The sequence below is a fragment of the Rhineura floridana genome, chromosome 4, assembly GCF_030035675.1.
Source record: "Rhineura floridana isolate rRhiFlo1 chromosome 4, rRhiFlo1.hap2, whole genome shotgun sequence".
Classification (NCBI taxonomy): Eukaryota; Metazoa; Chordata; class Lepidosauria; order Squamata; family Rhineuridae; genus Rhineura; species Rhineura floridana.
Genome location: NC_084483.1, coordinates 207,845,250 through 207,863,414, shown reverse-complemented (window position 1 = coordinate 207,863,414; position 18,165 = coordinate 207,845,250). Strand labels below are relative to the sequence as shown.

At 47.2% G+C, this 18,165-nt stretch overlaps 1 protein-coding gene across 1 annotated transcript in view; it reads right to left on the bottom strand.

The window, feature by feature from the left end:
- Positions 1 to 18,165, bottom strand: part of FBXO16 (F-box protein 16) — a 29,649-nt gene that overhangs the window by 1,851 nt on the left and 9,633 nt on the right. Inside the window, exons 3-9 of the mRNA XM_061626505.1 lie at positions 16,227 to 16,262; positions 14,858 to 15,064; positions 13,228 to 13,392; positions 12,296 to 12,531; positions 10,774 to 10,879; positions 6,160 to 6,204; positions 2,064 to 2,289 (exon numbers count right to left, since the gene is read on the bottom strand). Of these exons, the coding sequence (XP_061482489.1) occupies positions 2,064 to 2,289; positions 6,160 to 6,204; positions 10,774 to 10,879; positions 12,296 to 12,531; positions 13,228 to 13,392; positions 14,858 to 15,064; positions 16,227 to 16,262 (1,021 nt within the window). The remainder of the gene's footprint in view (positions 1 to 2,063; positions 2,290 to 6,159; positions 6,205 to 10,773; positions 10,880 to 12,295; positions 12,532 to 13,227; positions 13,393 to 14,857; positions 15,065 to 16,226; positions 16,263 to 18,165) is intronic.

The following is an 18,165-nucleotide window of genomic DNA, read 5'->3' as shown; positions in this document are numbered from 1 at the left end:
CAGAAGTGAGCTGGGAGAAATATGCATGGAGCAATGGACTGGGGGAAGGGAACAGAAGTCAAAGTAGGATGTAGCATACTGTCTTCGATGCATAAAATGGAGAGAGCCCGATTTTTTTCATCAATGGGACAAGCACATGGGCGATGAACAAAGCCACCCTTGTAGTGTTTCATTTGGCCCTTGGTTATATAAATGAGGCTGCCGCCAACCCTGTTCACATGTAACCCCCCATCCAAATATTAATTATGAATGCATCAAACAGGTGCTTCACGCAGGCATGCTTGTGCAGGAGCCAAGACTGGCTGCAGTCCCAGCTGAGTGTGCTGTCGGTGGCAAACCCAGCTTACATTCTGCATAATGTGTGAAGGTTTATTTATTTATTTGCAACAGTGTTTCTGTACCACCACACAGTGGAGACTGGTGGCTCCAACGTCAGTGAATCCGCTCCGGTTTTAGTCCGAACTTTCAAGGAGCTGTCCAAGGGCCACCAGTCTCCACTGCCACCATATCGTAAAATATTTATTTATTTATTTATTTCATTAAACTTATAGACCGCCCCATAGCCGAAGCTCTCTGGGCAGTTTACAAGAACAAGAACAACATCCGAAATACAATACACATATGACAATATAAAACATTAAAATTTAAAATGTTAAAAATTAAAACAGTTCCAACACATACTAACTTAATTAAAATGCCTGGGTGAAGAGGAAAGTTTTAACCTGGCGCCGAAAAGATAGTAATGTTGGTGCCAGGCATATCTCCTCAGGATGTTGTACAACAATAAAACATAAAACACCATCAAAAGCAACACAAATAATCGTTAAAGTGACTGGCTACCTAAACAGTCGCAAAGGCCTGTCGGCATGTAACGAATGGACCTTGGTTGAAAGCTAGGCATTGCGGAGGGGGAGCACCCCCTTTTCCCTTCGATATACCACTGGGGATTTGTGAGAATCCTTTGGAAGAACTCACAAAACGTCAAAGGGCTTTACAAAGCACTCGCCCAGAATACTTGCACATCTCCAGCGGTTTCTCCACCACCACCCCAGCAATGTCACAAACAAGAGATCATCGTGTCTTCCTTTATTTCAAGAGGGGGAGTTACAGTCAGAGGGTGACGGGGAACAGCAGCCCAGCACTAAAGACCTTTGGGACAAGGAGGAGTCAGGTGATGGAGCTGTTTGCCCCAACCCAGCTGGTTTCGGGCTGCAGCCTTTTAATTCTCCCCAGTGAAATCAGGAGGAACGACTACATACTCACCATGCATTTAAAGCTCCTTCCACTCCCCCCCCCAAATCCTGGGAATTGTAGTTTGTTAAGGGTTCTTGGAATTGTAACTCTGTGAGGGGTAAACTACAATTCCCAGGATTCTGGAGGAAGCCATGCGCTTTAAATGTATGGTGTGTGTTCAGCCCTTGTCTCTCCCTGCGTCCCCCCCCCGCCAACATCTCCCTGGATTTTAGAAGGCAGATTAGAACGTGCAATTCTACAAAGGTAAAAGGTTTCGCTTTTGTCTCGGCCATGTTATTTGTTTGCAAGGAGGAAGAGACTGGCAGGAAGGGCTAGGGTGGGGGTGAGAAGCTGACCCACTTCTACTCTGACCAGCAGGGCTGTGGAGTCGGTACGCCAAACCTTCGACTCCGACTCCTCTACTTTTCTACTGTCCGACTCCGACTCTGACTCCGACTCCTTCATAAATGGCAAATGTATATTAACTAGTAATAACACATTTACTGTAGTAAAATGGTAGCACAAGGCATTTCATCACCACCACGTGAATCCAGAGCTTGGAAAAGTTACTTTTTAGAACTACAGCTCCCATGAGCCCAATCCCTGAGGTACATTTCTACCGACTCCGACTCCACCCAAAGTTGCTCCCGACTGTGACTCCACGACTCCGACTCCACAGCCCTGCTGACCAGGACTCGAACGAGCCTCCAGCAGATCTTAAATTAGGTCACCCACCATTCAAGCGGGAGGGGCTTGCAGTTTCCGAGCTCTCCCTCTTCAGACCCTCGCCCTACCCTTGTTTGAAATGAATAATACATTTGTTTACTGACTTGGTGAGCTTCTGCTTGTTCGCATAAAGGCCTTCTTCCCCTTCTCGCTCAGCTTTGGGACTGGCCCCCGGGCAGGTGCTGGCCGTATCCCAGCATTCCACTGGGCACTCTGGGCAAGGGCCTTAGCAGTCGCTTTGGTCACAGGATAGCCATTCGGGTGGTAAGTAGCCCAGCTTGGGCGAAGCGGGTCTTTTGGCTGTGAGCCAAGGTCTGCCGAGAGGGACATCTGGGGAGCAAGGCAGAAATAAAGCAAGAAATGTCATTCCTCCCGAAATAACAAGGGTACGTCATTTTCTCCTCCCCTGTTATTGCCCTTCCAAAATCCTGGTGATGATAATAGCTAAAAGCCAGGCAGACCACCGGTAACAGGCAGGTGGGCAAACGGTCCAAGCCTGGCTGCCTCTATCACATCAGATATGTGCCTTCTGCTAGGAAGAGCAAGTCAATTCACGACGGGAGAAAACGTTGCTGGCTCAGCATACTGGGAAGCTCTTGGGAGCAGTGAGCCTGCTGGGGACACTGGTAGCTGAAGGAAACGGCCTATAAGAGTCAAGCATGCAACCCTGGAAGTCTCTGCTTTTAAGGTCCTGTCCCTCACTGTTTGATGGGAAAGAAATCTTGAAGATGTGTGGGCAGTTTCTGCTAAAATCATAGGACCCAAGAGTGCTTCTGAAAAGCCAGTGGGGAGCCGCAGCTGCAGGTGCTTCACCTGGCTTGCAGTTCCTGTCTTCCCACATCTCAGCCTACAAACAGGAAGACCATCTGTGTGCCTTTCAGTCAGGAGACAATTGCGGCTGGGGCTTCTTCTGCCTGTTCACTCCCCAGCCGCTCATCCCTTCTCTTCCCTCACTTGCTGTAACTGATCAGGGCTCCAAGCAGATCACACAACAAACAGAGAAGGCAGGGTGGATAAAAGGGCCAGGAGGGCAAAGGGCAAGAGAGGATGCTGCTGCCTTCACCTCCTGCCATGCTCAGAGATTTAGAGGGATACACACCTGCAGCTTTGAATCTGGCAACCTGAGCAGGAATCACAGTTCCTGCCCTCAAACAGTACACACACACCACCGCCTCTGGAGTGCCCACCCAACTTCCGTGTTATCTAAATTCTGAGCAGGTAGGAAATGTGCAGGAAGACAAAGGGCTGCAATCCTACACACATTGACTTGGGAGGAAGCCCGCAAAACTGTATTCATTTTATTTACTTTATATGAATTACTTGTTTAGCAAATTATTTGTTATCCACAAGTAGATTAAGGTCCCAGGGCGACATGCGATTAGGAGAATTAAAAAACGAACAACAAAACACAGCAAATCACACCAATAAAAGCACACAGAAAATGACAAACATGGATTGTACATAAAAGGACAACTGACAGCAGCTGTATGAGATGCCAGAATGCCCGAGTGGATTAAGTGTTTCTGAAAAGTCTTTGCCTGGCACCAGAAAGACATCAGAGTGGGCACCAGGCAAGCTCCTCTGGGGAGGACAGTCCAAACAGAGGATGCCACTATCCAAAAAGCCAATGAAAACAAAAGACATGATTTGATTCCTGTTGCAGAAGGTGGGGTTTCTTTGGGAAAGGGGCAGTGAGTAAGTAGGCCTGGCTTGTTGAGCTATTTCCTGACATGGCTTAGCAATAGATAACAAATCTGGAGGGGACAGGGTGAGAATTCTTTTCCCCTGGTTGTATCCCATGATGTCATACTCAGAGCAGACCCAATGAAATCAATGGACTGAAGCTAGCCATGCCCGCTGACTTCAAGTTGGACGCAACTCCATGTATCAAAACATGCTAGAGATAAAGGAGAATCTGCGTAATGGTTTTCTCAGCTGAGTACTTGGGAGTTGTCCCTTGATCCATGCAGGAGCAGTGTTAACCTCTTTCCATTGCTGACATCCATAAGTACAGGGGGACACGGTGGGGGGAGGGAGAGGGGGCACTGGCCTGAGACTGGACAAAGAGCTCAGCAGAATCAGTTACTACTAAGAATAGGCTACGCTATTTATTTTATTTTCATTTATTTTACCTCATTTACAAATTGCTTCCTATGAAACATCTCAAAGCGATTTACCATTAAAACATATATATAACAGTTTCAACCTTGGACCAGTCAGTCACTGCGTCTCAGCCTCAGAGGGAGACAATGGGAAATCCCCTCTGAATGCCGCTTACCATGAAAACCCTGTTCATAGGGTCGCCATAAGTCGGGATCGACTTGAAGGCAGTCCATTTCATTTTTCAAAACAGTTTCAAACCCAACACAGGTACTAACTGGTAACAAACTGGAAAAAAACAGGTCTGCCTGGGTAGTTTTTCTTTTTCTTTTGGACCAGGTTTCCCCCCAATTCATTAAGTTATTTGGGTGGTACAAAATTATCCAGAAAAGGCGGAAAAAGCTTCTAAATTATTGCATTTACATGCCTGGTGTTACTCTCAGGCATCTGCAGAGTTATTGAATAGACAGCCTTCTGTTTTCAGTTAAATGAGCAGGAAGATAAGGAGTGAGACAGAAGGAGAGGTGAAAGAGTGCCTCTAAATCAAAGTTTGGATGCTGAAGAGAGTCAGCGTCTGCAGGCTATAAAGTGCAATTGGTGTTACTATGTGTGGTCTGTGTATCAGCCACCCTTGATTCAGGCTTGGCTGCCACCAAGACTGGATTAAAACGCTTCTGCTTGACATGCTAGTTTTCTGTGTGTGGGGAACATTTTTGTATGCTATCATGGTACCAGCCGAGCCCACACCTGAAGTTTGAAGGCAGTAATAAATAGGCCATAGAGCTTTACAGGAACAAAAAGCCCTCTGACTGAGAAGAAAGTTCCTCTATGTTTGTCTCTGTTTATTTGCATTTTTAGAACTTGAAATGGAAATGGACTGTCTTCAAGTCGATCCCGACTTATGCTGACCCTACAAAGTGGGTTTTCATGGTAAGTGGTATGGAGAGGGGGTTTCCCGTTGCCTTCCTCTGAGGCTGAGAGGCAGTGACTGGCCCAAGGTCACCCAGGGAGCTCCATGGCTGGGTGTGGGGAGTCAGACCCTGCTGTCCCAGGTTGTAGTCCGACACTCTATAGACCGTTAAATCATAAAAATTTCAAGTGGTGTGCTAACAAATACAAAAAATCCCAATGTAAACAATAAAATAAATACAATTTAAAACAATTAGAATAGCAAACTAACTGTCCTAAAACATGGCTAGGTCACTAACCCAGAAAAGTCTGGGAAAATATGGCAGCTTTCAACATACCTTCAGAAGTCAAAATAAATAACACATGCCTGATGTGAACGGGCAAGTTACAGCACAGAGTGGGTGTCTCAGCGCTAAGAGCTCTGCTCCGTATCACTGCAGAACGGACCCCAGGCACCTCTTCCGCCACCAGAAGGGCCTCATCAGGAGACTACAGTGACTTGGCAGGTCTAGCAGGGGCTCACTCCTAGGCAGCAGCCACCTGTGGGAAGGGGCAGCATCCCGGACCTGGCCTCCCAGCATCAGCATCACTGCCACACACTGGGATGGGAGTGAGGTCAAGGTGGTGTGGGTGCATTGGCAGTGCACCCACCCCACCCCAACTTTGCCCCTGCCTCTCCAAATGGCAGCAACACCAGTGAAGGGAAGCCAGATCTGTGGCTCAGCCACACCCCACCCGCCACTCCTGCTCCCAGGCACTTTCTCCAAGGAAATGTGCAGAAGATGACAGCCTTAATCTTTTTGTTTAATCTCTTGCTTAGAGTGTTGGGAAAAGCCAGGAGCAATAACACACTCCATTCAAGCAATAAAGGCAGATAATGGCCCAGCAGTGAACAGTCAAATGTTAAGAGTGGAAAAGGTTAATACTGGCATTTTCCTTTTTTGCTAGCCTTCAGCCAATGAGACTGGGAGACGGTGGCAGTGTGCGAAAGGCAGAGGTTAATTTTAAGTTACTAAAAAGCAGCAGAGTAGCAGGTGGGCATGCAAGAGCTTAAAATGTCAGGGGCACCATTGATGCTATGTGACAGGACTGACAGGACCGGGCATGCAGAATAGAGTCCCCACCCCTTCAGTAATGAGCGCAGCACACAAAGGGCTGAGAAAAGCAAACGCTCCAACAGGCTTCTTGTACCTGATTCCTACACTCCTGGGATCTTGGCAACTCGGCCCTAGGCTGCTGGAGGACAAGGAGGCAAAGCACGTCAGATCACAAAGCCTTGGTGAGGTCCTTCCAAAAGTGACAGAAATATGCTCGGTTCTGCAGCCAGAAGTACCCCCACGCAAAGGGTCTAATGGAGCCCAAACACGGCCACCCACATAAATAACTTCTGGGCACACAGGAAGCCGCCTTGCACCACTACTGCCTCTTCTGAGTGGTGGTGGCTGTTCAAGGTGAGATGTCACAGACTAAACCCGGCACCTTCTGCATGCAACGCACGTGCTCTGCCAGTTACAGTCAAGGCTGCATGGTGGGACTGCAGAGCCACAAGGGCAGGGCAAGGCCAAATGTGTCCAGCATTTGCAGGTAGCCACTGGGCTTTAAACCCCAGCTCATCTGGGCTGCACACAACTGAAGAGTTGGGAAGATCTTCTTCCAAAACGCCAGTCTTGGTGTGCATCTCTTGGGCTGTGTATTGATGCGCTGTGGTTCCCGTAAACAACAGGCTCGCCCGCTGCTTGGGATTATTTACTTATTAATTCCAAAGGTCTGATAATCCCCTCATCAGCTCAAAGGCTCCGAGAGGGGCTTAAAGGTAAAGGTAAAGGTGTCCCCGCACTTATAGTATGAGTCGTTTCTGACTCTTAGGGTGACGTCTTGCGACGTTTACTAGGCAGACCGTATATATGGGGTGGGATTGCCAGTTCCATCCCCGGCCTTTCTTTACCCCCCAGCATATGCCGGGTACTCATTTTACCCACCACGGATGGATGGAAGGCTGAGTGGACCTCGACCCCTTTTACTGGAGATTCGACTTCCTCCTTCCGTTGGAATCGAACTCCGGCCGTGAGCAGAGCTTCGGCTGCGTTACCACCGCTTATCACTCTGCGCCATGGAGGATCTTGATAATCCCCTCATCAGCTCAAAGGCTCCGAGAGGGGCTTACCTAAGTTTAAAACACACAAAACCCTCCCACAAAAACCAAAATCACTGTGACTGGCAGAATGACACAAAATAGCACTCCAGTGCATGTTTCCTCAGAAGTCAGCCCCACTGACATCAGAGGGGTCTACGTGTGCACAGGACTGCAGCCAAAAATGCTCTAAATCAGTTGTTCCCAAACATTTCTCCACTTGAAAGTTGCTGACAGTCTTGGCGGGCCACTTAATGATCTTTCTGCCTGTATTAGCAATTACAACGCACCATGCTAGATGCTGCCTAATATTTAATTGTATTTTTACTCCTTCCTTTATGTCTTATATTGTATTTAATTATATTACAATTTGCATTCCACAGAATTCAAAATGCAATACCATAAAATACAATGTAAGAAATAAAAGAACCAGTAACAATACAATTAAAAGTGAATATTTAATACCGACATGCCATGGATCACCTGGATGAAGCTCACAGACCACTGATGGTCCACAGACCGCAGTTTGGGTACCTCTGCTCTAAAAGGACAAGAGGTGTCATCCTAGGCATGCTTACTCAGAAGTAAGCTGCACAGTATCCAGTGGAGCTTACTCCCAGGTAAGTGTGCATAGGATTAAGAACATAAGAAGAGCCTGCTGGATCAGGCCAGTGGCCCATCTAGTCCAGCATCCTGTTCTCACAGTGGCCAACCAGGTGCCTGGGGGAAGCCCGCAAGCAGGACCCGAGTGCAAGAACACTCTCCCCTCCTGAGGCTTCCGGCAACTGGTTTTCAGAAGCATGCTGCCTCTGACTAGGGTAGCCCTGTCCTCCATGAATTTGTCTAATCTTCTTTTAAAGCCGTCCAAGCTGGTGGCCATTACTGCATCTTGTGGGAGCAAATTCCATAGTTTAACTATGCGCTGAGTAAAGAAGTACTTCCTTTTGTCTGTCCTGAATCTTCCAACATTCAGCTTCTTTGAATGTCCACGAGTTCTAGTATTATGAGAGATGGAGAAGAACCTTTCTCAATGCCATGCATAATTTTATACACTTCTATCATGTCTCCTCTGACCCGCCTTTTCTCTAAACTAAAAAGCCCCAAATGCTGCAACCTTTCCTCGTAAGGGAGTCGCTCCATCCCCTTGATCATTCTGGTTGCCCTCTTCTGAACCTTTTCCAACTCTATAATATCCTTTTTGAGATGAGGCGACCAGAACTGTACACAGTATTCCAAATGCGGCTGCACCATAGATTTATACAACGGCATGATGATATCGGCTGTTTTATTTTCAATACCTTTCCTAATTATCGCTAGCATGGAATTTGCCTTTTTCACAGCTGCTGCACACTGGGTCGACATTTTCATCGTGCTGTCCACTACAACCCTGAGGTCTCTCTCCTGGTCGGTCACCGCCAGTTCAGACCCCATGAGCGTATATGTGAAATTCAGGTTTTTTGCTCCAATATGCATAATTTTACACTTGTTTATATTGAATTGCATTGCATTTGCCATTTTTGGATTTCACCATAAAGATCCGAAAGGCTGGGCATGTGTAGCTAGCTTGGCCAGAAACCTGTGCAAGGAAGGAGAGAAGGTAAAGGCGGAGGACCAAGAAAGAAGGAGCCACAAAGAGGAAAGGGCCAGAAGCAATGATCTGATGAACTCTGGACTCATGGCAAATACCCCCCTCTGCAAAGGTGGGGGACCAATTAAGAAGGTTTGCCCCAGAGACTTCTGGATCCTGATGGATTCCTGAATGCTCTGGGGGACTTTCCAGTGGACAGAGCGGTGATCACGTCGAGGCCCTTGCCTTACTGTGGAATGGTGAGATGTGGAGGACTATTGACATAGTTGCTCCTGAGCACCCTCTCTGGCGTTGTGGCCCTAATGCCCCCTGGTACTCTAGGGAGCTGCATGTGAGGAAACAAGCTGACCGACAGCTAGAGCACTCATGGGGCCGAACGTGCTCCGAGGCTGACTGAATACTGGTTAGAGATCATAGTCACACCTACCATAAGGCAATAAGGGCAGCGAAGAAGGCTTAATTTGTGGCCTCTACTGCATCCTCAAGTAATCGTCTAGCACAGCTCTTTCAGGTCATCTGGAATCTGGTCTCACCTGTTGGTGGGGATGGGCCTCTGGAGGCAATGGGAGCCTTCCGTGGCCATTTGGTCCATTATTCTGATGAGAAAGTTGCTCAACTCCACAGTGATTTAGTTGCTAACATTAAGGCTACAGTTCCAGCGGAGGTGTCCAATGCTACATCTTCTCCAACTCTGTGGGATCAGTTTCAGTTTATAAGGCCTGATGACGTGGACAGGGTACTTGCAGGAATGTGTCCAGCTACATGCCCTCTCGATCCCTGCCTATCGTGGCTATGGGCATGGAATCGAGCACAGGTGGGCTGACTGGGTGGGTCCATGGAGTGGAAAATCCCTCTTTGCGTGAGGGGGAGGGGCCTGCCACCTTGAAAGAGAAGGTGGTGTGGCTGCTACTGGGAAAAACCAGCCCTGGACACTCATCGCTACGGATAACTGCTCAGATGTGTTTTCACAACCAAGTAATATATAAATTTTGTTAAATAAATAAATAAAATGGAAGGATCTGTCACGTTTGGGTCTCTCCGTTTCTCATTTTTCCAGTCTTAAATTCAACGTTCCACATGTCGGCAGCAATTTGCAATTTTTTTGTTAAAAAAAGAAATCCTCCTGAAAATTCTTCAGCATTTTAGTGTTTCTCCGAACACACACATTTTTGTCTGTGGTTTTGACTGAAGTACACATTTTTATAAGCAATTTTCCTTAATAGAATGCATTTTTGTAAGTTATTTTCACTAGTGTATTAATTATTCTGGATACTTTCCCCTAATATATGCATTTTTGTAAACACTTGTTTGATCAGAGAACTGCATCATAAAATTCTGCAAAGTGCAAATTTCAAAGGCTGGCTGGTCTTCAGTTCTCATATTGTTTTGTAAAGCGTGAATTTGATAGATTCAGCTTTAAATGAGAACTGAATCTAATTTCTTGCCCACCATACTTCAGGGCAAGGAATTTAACCATTACAGGTAGCTGGACTGAATGCCCCCCATGCGCCCTTCTATTGTGGGGAGAAAAAGACCCAAATTACCTATTGGGTGGAAGACTAATTCCCAGAAGGGGCTTACACACACCCCTCTGCTAGCGCTGCTGCTCTGATCAAAAGCGGCAGATTCCCCTGGCTACATTTACATTTTTTAAAAAAAGGAAACACCACAACAGCCAATCACGGCTCTCCAGTATAACATCCACCTTGTCTCACAGTCATCTGGCTTTGGAGAAGAAGCCCACATGCTCTTCCTGGTCATGTCTGTGAGAGCTCAGCCCTGTGACATGTTCCTGACCCCCCTTCCTAAAAGTCTTTCATCCAAGAAGAGCCTGCTTTACCCAAAGAAACCACACTTCACACTCGAAGATTCGGTGCCAGCTTTGTTCAAGTTGCCGCTTTGAAGTGGTGGCCCAGATCATAGCTCTGTGGACTCAAACAGCACTGCAAAGCACTGGGGCAGGAACAAAAGGGCTTTGGGGAGGAGGCTGCCATCAGCAGGGTTGCTCCCTTCCTCACTGAAGGCTACGCACCTCACAGAGTTTGCTAATTAGACTAGAAGGTCAACCATTCATGATGATACTTGCCAAGGACTTTGCTTTCCGGAATTTGTACGTTCCACTGCCTGGTGTCCTTTTTTTCTGAAAGGCTGATTGGCTGAGGTCTGGGGTGAGCCCTCCTCCTTTCTTTCTACTGCAAGGGTGGAGAACAGAGCAGGATTAAACAAAGTTAAGAGGCTTCCTCAGAACAAAGGGGAGAAATACTTTTTTGCATCTCAAACAAAGCCTAAGCCTGGTGCTTGTTCTGCCTGCTCTCCTTTCAGAGGCTGGACTGCGATCCTAAGGACACTTACCGGGGAGTAAGTCCCAGGTGCTTAAGACTGAAGCCCCAGGCCTGGAAACGAGAGCTGCCTGGACTCAGTGGGACTTATTTCTGAGTTGACATGCATACAGTTGTGCTGCGCGGGGGCTGAAGCCCAGGTACACAGGAAGCTGCTCTATATCAAGTCAGTCCATTGGTCCATTTAGCTCAGTATTGTCTACACTGACTGGCAGTGGCTCTTCAGGGTTTCACAGAGGGAGTCTCTCCCAGCCCTACCTGGAGATGCCGCTGGGGATTGAACCCGGGACCTTCTGCATGCAAGGCAGGTGCTCTACCACTGAGCTACAATCCATTCCACGCACACCCCTCTCTGGCCTCCCTCCGGGCGATGCAGGTATACAGGTGTTAAAGCAAGGTTAGGTGAAAGCCAGTACAGTGTTATGTAGTGGTTAGAGTGCTATACTAGGGCCAGGGAGACCTGGGTTCAATTCTCCACTCTGCCACAAAGCTCAGCAGGCAACCTTGGGCCAGGCACTCTCTCTTAGCCTAACCTACCACACAGGGAGTTTTGTGAGGATGAAGTGGGAAAGGGACAGCCACGGACACTGCCCTGAGATCCTTGGACGGAGAGTAAGATCAGTATGTAAGAAACAGGCAGGGCCATTGTTGCAAACCAGCCCTTCACCAGAGATTACCCCTCCTGACACCCCAAGCTTGGTTCAGGAAATCCCCACCCAGCAGGACGCTTGCCTCAGCCTGGGTCAGATATGTTCTCTGCACCATAGGAAGCCACAGACCTGAACTTACAAGATCTGAACAGGGTGGTTCATGACAGATGCTCTTGGAGGTTGCTGATTCATGTTGTTGTTATTGTTATGTTCCTTCAAGTCGTTTACGACTTATGGCGACCCTATGAATCAGCGACCTCCAATAGCATCTGCTATAAACCACCCTGTTCAGATCTGTGGCTTCCTTTAGGGAATCAGTCCATCTCTTGTTTGGCCTTCCTCTTTTTCTACTCCCTTCTGTTTTTCCCAGCATCATTATCTTTTCTAGTGAATCATGTCTTCTCATGATGTGTCCAAAGTATGATAACCTCCGTTTCATCATTTTAGCTTCTAGTGATAGTTCTGGTTTAATTTGTTCTAACACCCAATTATTTGTCTTTTTCGCAGTCTGTGGTATGCGTAAAGCTCTTCTCCAACACCACATTTAAGTCGTAATCGACCTGAAGGCACATAGCAACAACAACAACCCAGAAAAGATAGAAATCATGGTGTGTCTTACGCCTGCCTCGCTTGCTCAATGGGATCAAAGTTGTCCAAGTAATTGAATCTGATGGTGTCTGTTGGATGCTTATCCGAGGAACGCCAGGGAGGGTGGTCTCTCTTCTCCTTATTCACCTTCTTTCCTAACAGAGATGCTGACTGGAGGACTGATGGGGACAGGGACAGTTTCCCCTCCAGGAACTCTTTCGTTATAGGTTGAACATCGACCACCACAAATTCCTCTTTTGCAGGGATCTAAAGGGATGAAAGACACATTAGCCTGGGATTGATTTTGCTTTTATAGAAAAAGATCCCTTGGCTGTGCTGGATCTCTTCCCTGCTGGCCACTACTGAGCTGGAAAATTGTAGAGCACTGGCTGCGCTGCACACGATGACACACTCATGGTCTCTTTGTTGCAGAACAGAGGAACCATTGGTCTATGTGGCTCCCAGCCCTGTCTGGAAACACCAGAGATGTAACCTGGATCTTCTGCATGCAAGCCGGTGCTCTACCCCTAACCTATGGCTCTTCTTTTAAGACAGGTGTTTGCTGAACTACAACTCCCATCAGCCTCAGCAAGCACGGCCAGGGATGATGTCAGCTGCAGGTCAGCAACCTCTGGAGAGCCAAAGGTTCCCCTCACCTGCTCTAATGTAACATCACTACACCCTTCTATAAAGTCTTGGAAGGCACGTATCAGAGACATGTGTGCATGACGCCTTTAGGGGATCAGGTACCTCAAGAGCCAACTGACACTTTTAGGAAAAGCACATGGTACAGTCCTGCTGGGACTGCTCCACTTCAGAATGCAGGTAAGTTCACAAGACTGAATGTTCCCCATGTCAAAAATTCCCTGCATTTGGAAAAGATAATACATCCACTGCAAGGCTCCGCTACAGCTTTTCAGCTAATCTCCAGAACTGTTTATCTCTCAAGGATTGCAGAGGTACCTTAGGCCTGGTGACCCAGAACTCATTCACCACCTCAATGTAGTGCCTCTTCCAGACTCCTTGCTCAAACGGGGTTGGAGAGAAATTGATGTACCATCCAAAACGCAGACATTTTGGCATCCAGAGCTGATCTAGTTCTGCCAAGTTTTTCCAGTGCCAGCTCACCTGAGAATGTCAAAGGCAACGTTACTGTTGCTTCAAAGGGCCTATCGCAGGAAAAGCCAGGACCGAACATGGATGCAAAAACTATTTCATAGTCTTCAGAAAATAATACAGTTTTTAACTCGGCTGGCAACTGCAAATGATTTTGAGGCAGTTTTTCTTTGGATATACCTACCCCTGCCTAGACTCAGGTCTGGTTCACGCATGCAGGAATGCAGTTATATTTCAGGCTTATGCTTGCCCTCATTTGCATGGGCAGTTCCATTCAATTGCTGTGATCATGCTACTCCAGAGAGGGATCTCTGCATTGCAGTGATACAGGTCTTTTTTGGGTCATATACAACTTATGAACATACTGTATGAAGCTTCCTTAAACGAGATCATGCCATTAGTCCATCTACATCCAATATTGTCTACTCTCATCAGCAGTGGCTTTCCAAGGCCTTTTCCAGCCTTGCCACCCCAAATGCCCTCTAATGGTAGATGCCACAGATTGAACTTGGGACCTTTCCACATGCAAAGCATGTTCCATATGCAAATATGCATGTTCTACCAATGAGCTATGGCCCCCGCGACCATATATGAAGTTACCTTATACCAACCTTTCCCAACTAGTGGGCCACCAGATGTCGTTGGACCACAATTCCCATCTTTCCTGACCATTGGCAATGCTGGCTGAGGCTGATGGGAGTTGTGGTCCAACAACATCTGGTGGCCCACTAGTTGGGAAAGGCTGCCTTATACCATAACAAACTGTTGTCCATCTACCCCAGTATTGTTTATTTTGACCAGCAGCAGCTCTCCAACGTTGCAACCCTAACTCTGCTGCTTGAGAACCTTTTAACTGGAGGTTCCTGCGACTGTACCCAATAACTCACACTGGTGTACACACAACACCCACCCACACAAGTGCACTCTGCTCACTGAGCTACCGCCACCACATGCTGGAAAATCAGCAGTGCCACCACATTTGTAAACTGACTACGTTCGGACTTCTGCAAAATCACACAATTGGAACAGGCCCAACTGATTACCTACTCGTAAACCGCTTAGACGTTTTCTACAATCAAGCGGTATATATATTTTGTTTAATAACAACAACAATAATAAAATTGTCCAGAGACAGCGTTCCATGCCAGGGCACCTAACAACAACTCAATAATCTCCGATAGGGATTTGCCCAACCTTGGCTTAAAAACCTTCAAGGAAGGGAGGAGACTCCCTAGAAATATTCAATTGAGGAACTGCTCTTACAGTTTGGAAGAGCACCTTAAGCTTTAACCAAAATCCACCTTTTGCAGACATTTCTGTATCTCCCATGGCTAGTGTGTACGGCTGTTGCCCTGTCTCGGCCACTTTAAAAATATCTGAAAACCATCACAATATCCCCTCTCTAGGCGAAGCATAACCCAGGGCTTCTAGCTGCGTTATCTTTCTGCTTCATCCTTCCTGACACAATGAGCCTTACCTGGGCACATCGGGAGAGACTCCGAGGATCCAGGAAAGAAAATATGTACAGGGACAAGACCCTGGGGAGCCTGGCGGTGAAATCCAGTGCTTCATCTGGAACTCGGTTCTGGAGCTGCTGGAGGCAGAACTTCATCTGCGAGAGGGAGCAGCGCTCTAAGAAGTCCATCAGGACCCTTCGCCTCTGGTTGTCGGCCCATTTGTCAAACTGGGGAGGTGGGGGAGGGGAATAGGTAAGCGGAGGGCTTTGTGGCACGCGGACACAGGATGACAGAAGTGACTTTCCCACCATGTAATAGTTTGCAAACAAACATATGAACCACAAAATCCATATTGTTCTTTATCTTTCAGAAGAGACCCTCACTCTAGGAATTTGGTTCTCTGTCTAATGAATAACACAGGAATGGCTGGCTCAGGCCAAGGCTCCATCTAGTCCAGCATCCTGACTCCGAGAGCGAGTGGCCACTAGCATGGCTTGAAAGGGCCAAAGGCCTTCGCCAATAGCATGAGAGACACAGTATCGCATCTGCTCATGGAGATTTATTCATTGAGGTCCGTTCCATCTGACTAGCAGAGCTAATGGGCATTGGCAAATATAAAGCACCTTCCCTAACCAGGCACCCTCCAGGGCAGCCTTTCTCAACCAGTGTGCCTCCAGATGTTGTTGGACCACAACTTCCATATGCCTCAGCCAGCATTGCCAATGGTCAGGAAGATGGGAATTGTGGTCCAGCAACATCTGGAGGCACACTGGTTGGGAAAGGCTGCTCCAGGGGATTTGGACTACAGCTCCCATCTGCCCAGCCAGCACAGCCATGCTATCTGGCGCTGATGGGACCTCCAGCCAAAACATCTGGAGGGCATCATGTTGGGAAAGGCTGATAAAATAATTCCCTTGCTGAACCCCAGGTCCAACTATTCCAAATTGTGTTCCCTGCCAGTGTATTCTGGGAATCTGGCAGGACAGACACAATGCAATCACTACTGTACCCTGAACACATTGGGCAGACCACCCTTTTGGAGACTTGGGGCACACGCTTGACATTCTTGGTACAAAACATACCTCTACATAGATTAATCACTGGTAAATGTACGCTTCTAAAGACAAACCAGCATGTCAGCACTAATTTTTTTAAATTGTTTTATTACACTCTGAACTATACAAAATGCAACCAACCATAGAAAACTAAAAAAAGTAAAACTTTTTTTAAAAAATCTAAACATTGTACAGGGTACTGTGCCTTTTCCTGCTCACGATCACCTTACATTATACAACAATGTTAGCTACGTGCTTACATTTCCTAGTATAGCCTGATGACTTCACAAAAAGCAGTAAAGCCCATGGGATTTGTCGAAGAAAAGATTATTACCCATTTCCCCAACAGGTTTCTTCTTTCTTCAAATACCTTAAAAACATTTAAATAAGACATACAGTTAATAAAAATAGGACTGGAACAGAAATTTGAACAAACCATTAGACATGACTCAAGCACCAGGCTAGGGGGAGTAGGATGTGGCGGACCCCCGGCTGAGGAGGCAGGCTCCTGGCTCCACCGGCAGAAGCCCCTCATCCCAGCTCAGCTGTGGTGCCCCCAGGGGTCTGATGGGGACGGCCAGCCCGGCAGACGGAGAGCTGGCAGAAGCCCTGAAAACAGAGCATTCCGGGGGTGTGGCAGGGGAGGAGCCGTGGGGGGGATTTACATGGCATCCAAGTCCCCCTTGAAGCACTCCCCCTGGCCCCAACCCAGGCAAGAATTCCGCCAGCAAAAAGGTCAGCAGAAGGAAGCAATTCCATTGATGCTCTACAGGGAATGCTCACTTCCCACTAGGGCTATATGCCGGAGCCGGCTCTTCCCTTCCGGCTCCTGCACGCAGCTCGCAACAGAGCCTGCGTTCAGCTGGGCCAATGGCACCTGGACGGCAAGTGTATGCCACAGGGCTTTCCACCAGCTCCTCCTTCCCTGGCTTCCTGAGTTAGATTGCTCTGTCAATAAATGATTCGCCAAACTGTTAAACTACACATGGGAGCTATGCAGACATTCTAATTTAGAAAAGTATTTGAATTCTGTTGGCTTATTTGAAGGGCCATCTGCATCCATTATCAGCCTGCCCAGGCAATGAAATTGGACTCAGGGACCCTGCCTGTGGGCCCACCATTGAGGTCCAAGAGATTGTTGGGCACAAAAGACAGAGACTTTTTGGTAGTGATCCCATGCTTGTAGAATTCCCTCCCTAAAAAAGATACATATGTCCCCTACTCTGCTGCTTTTAATTTCAATTTGCTTTTAAATATGTGGTGTATTGTTTTAACTACTGCTGTTTTAATGTTGTAATATTTTAATATTTTAGTTTTATATTTTGATTTTATTGTTACACCAATATTTGATATTATGATTTTGATGTACACCAACTTTTGCCCTGAAATGCAGGATATACATTTTGAAATAAATTAGTAAAATGATTGGGGCTGTAATAAGTCTAATTCATACAGATATTTCTGGTGTGTGCACGGAGAGTGACTTCTCACCCCAATGTCATCTTGCAAAGGGACACTCCCTCAGTGCCCAGAAAGATCTGTCCAGAATCTTTAGTGGCTGTCCAGGTGATTACCAAAAGCCCACAGGCATGGCCTAAAGGTACAGCCCTCCCCCTCTCAGTAGCAACTAGTATTCTGAGGTACACTGCCTCTGAAGATGGAAGTTCCACTTACCATTAGGGCCAATGACCTCTGGTATACTTACAGTCAAGGAATTTGCTTTTTAGAGTCACCTTCAGAAGTGGCAGCAAATGCTGTGAGTTTATTATGCGCTGGGTGAAGAAGTAGAAACACGGGAGCCTATAAAACTGTCTTACACTGACTCAGACCATTGGTCCAACTAGCTCAGTATTATGTACACTGACTGGCAGCAATGGCCCTCCAGCTGCCTGGAGATGCTGGTGTCTGAATCTGGGACCTTCTGCATGCAAAGCATGTGCTCCACCACTGAGCTATGGCCCTTCCCCTAAGTCCATTATTTAGTAAATTCCAATCTGTTTCATCCACATGACTGCAGGAGAGCAAGCAAAGATTCTTGTTTAAAAACTATGGAACAGTCCTAGACTAGAATGACTAGAAAGGCATTTGGGAGTTGGCGCTGCTGAAGAGAAAGGAGTCATTATAACACATGTAACTCTGGGATACGTTTCTCCCCTCCCTTATTCACTTTGTGGGCTCCAAGAGAACTTCACAGGGCAGGCTGTTTTCCATTTCTAGTGGGGAATTTGCCAGTTACAGCTGATGTTACAGCAGCTTGGGCTATGGCTTAGGTC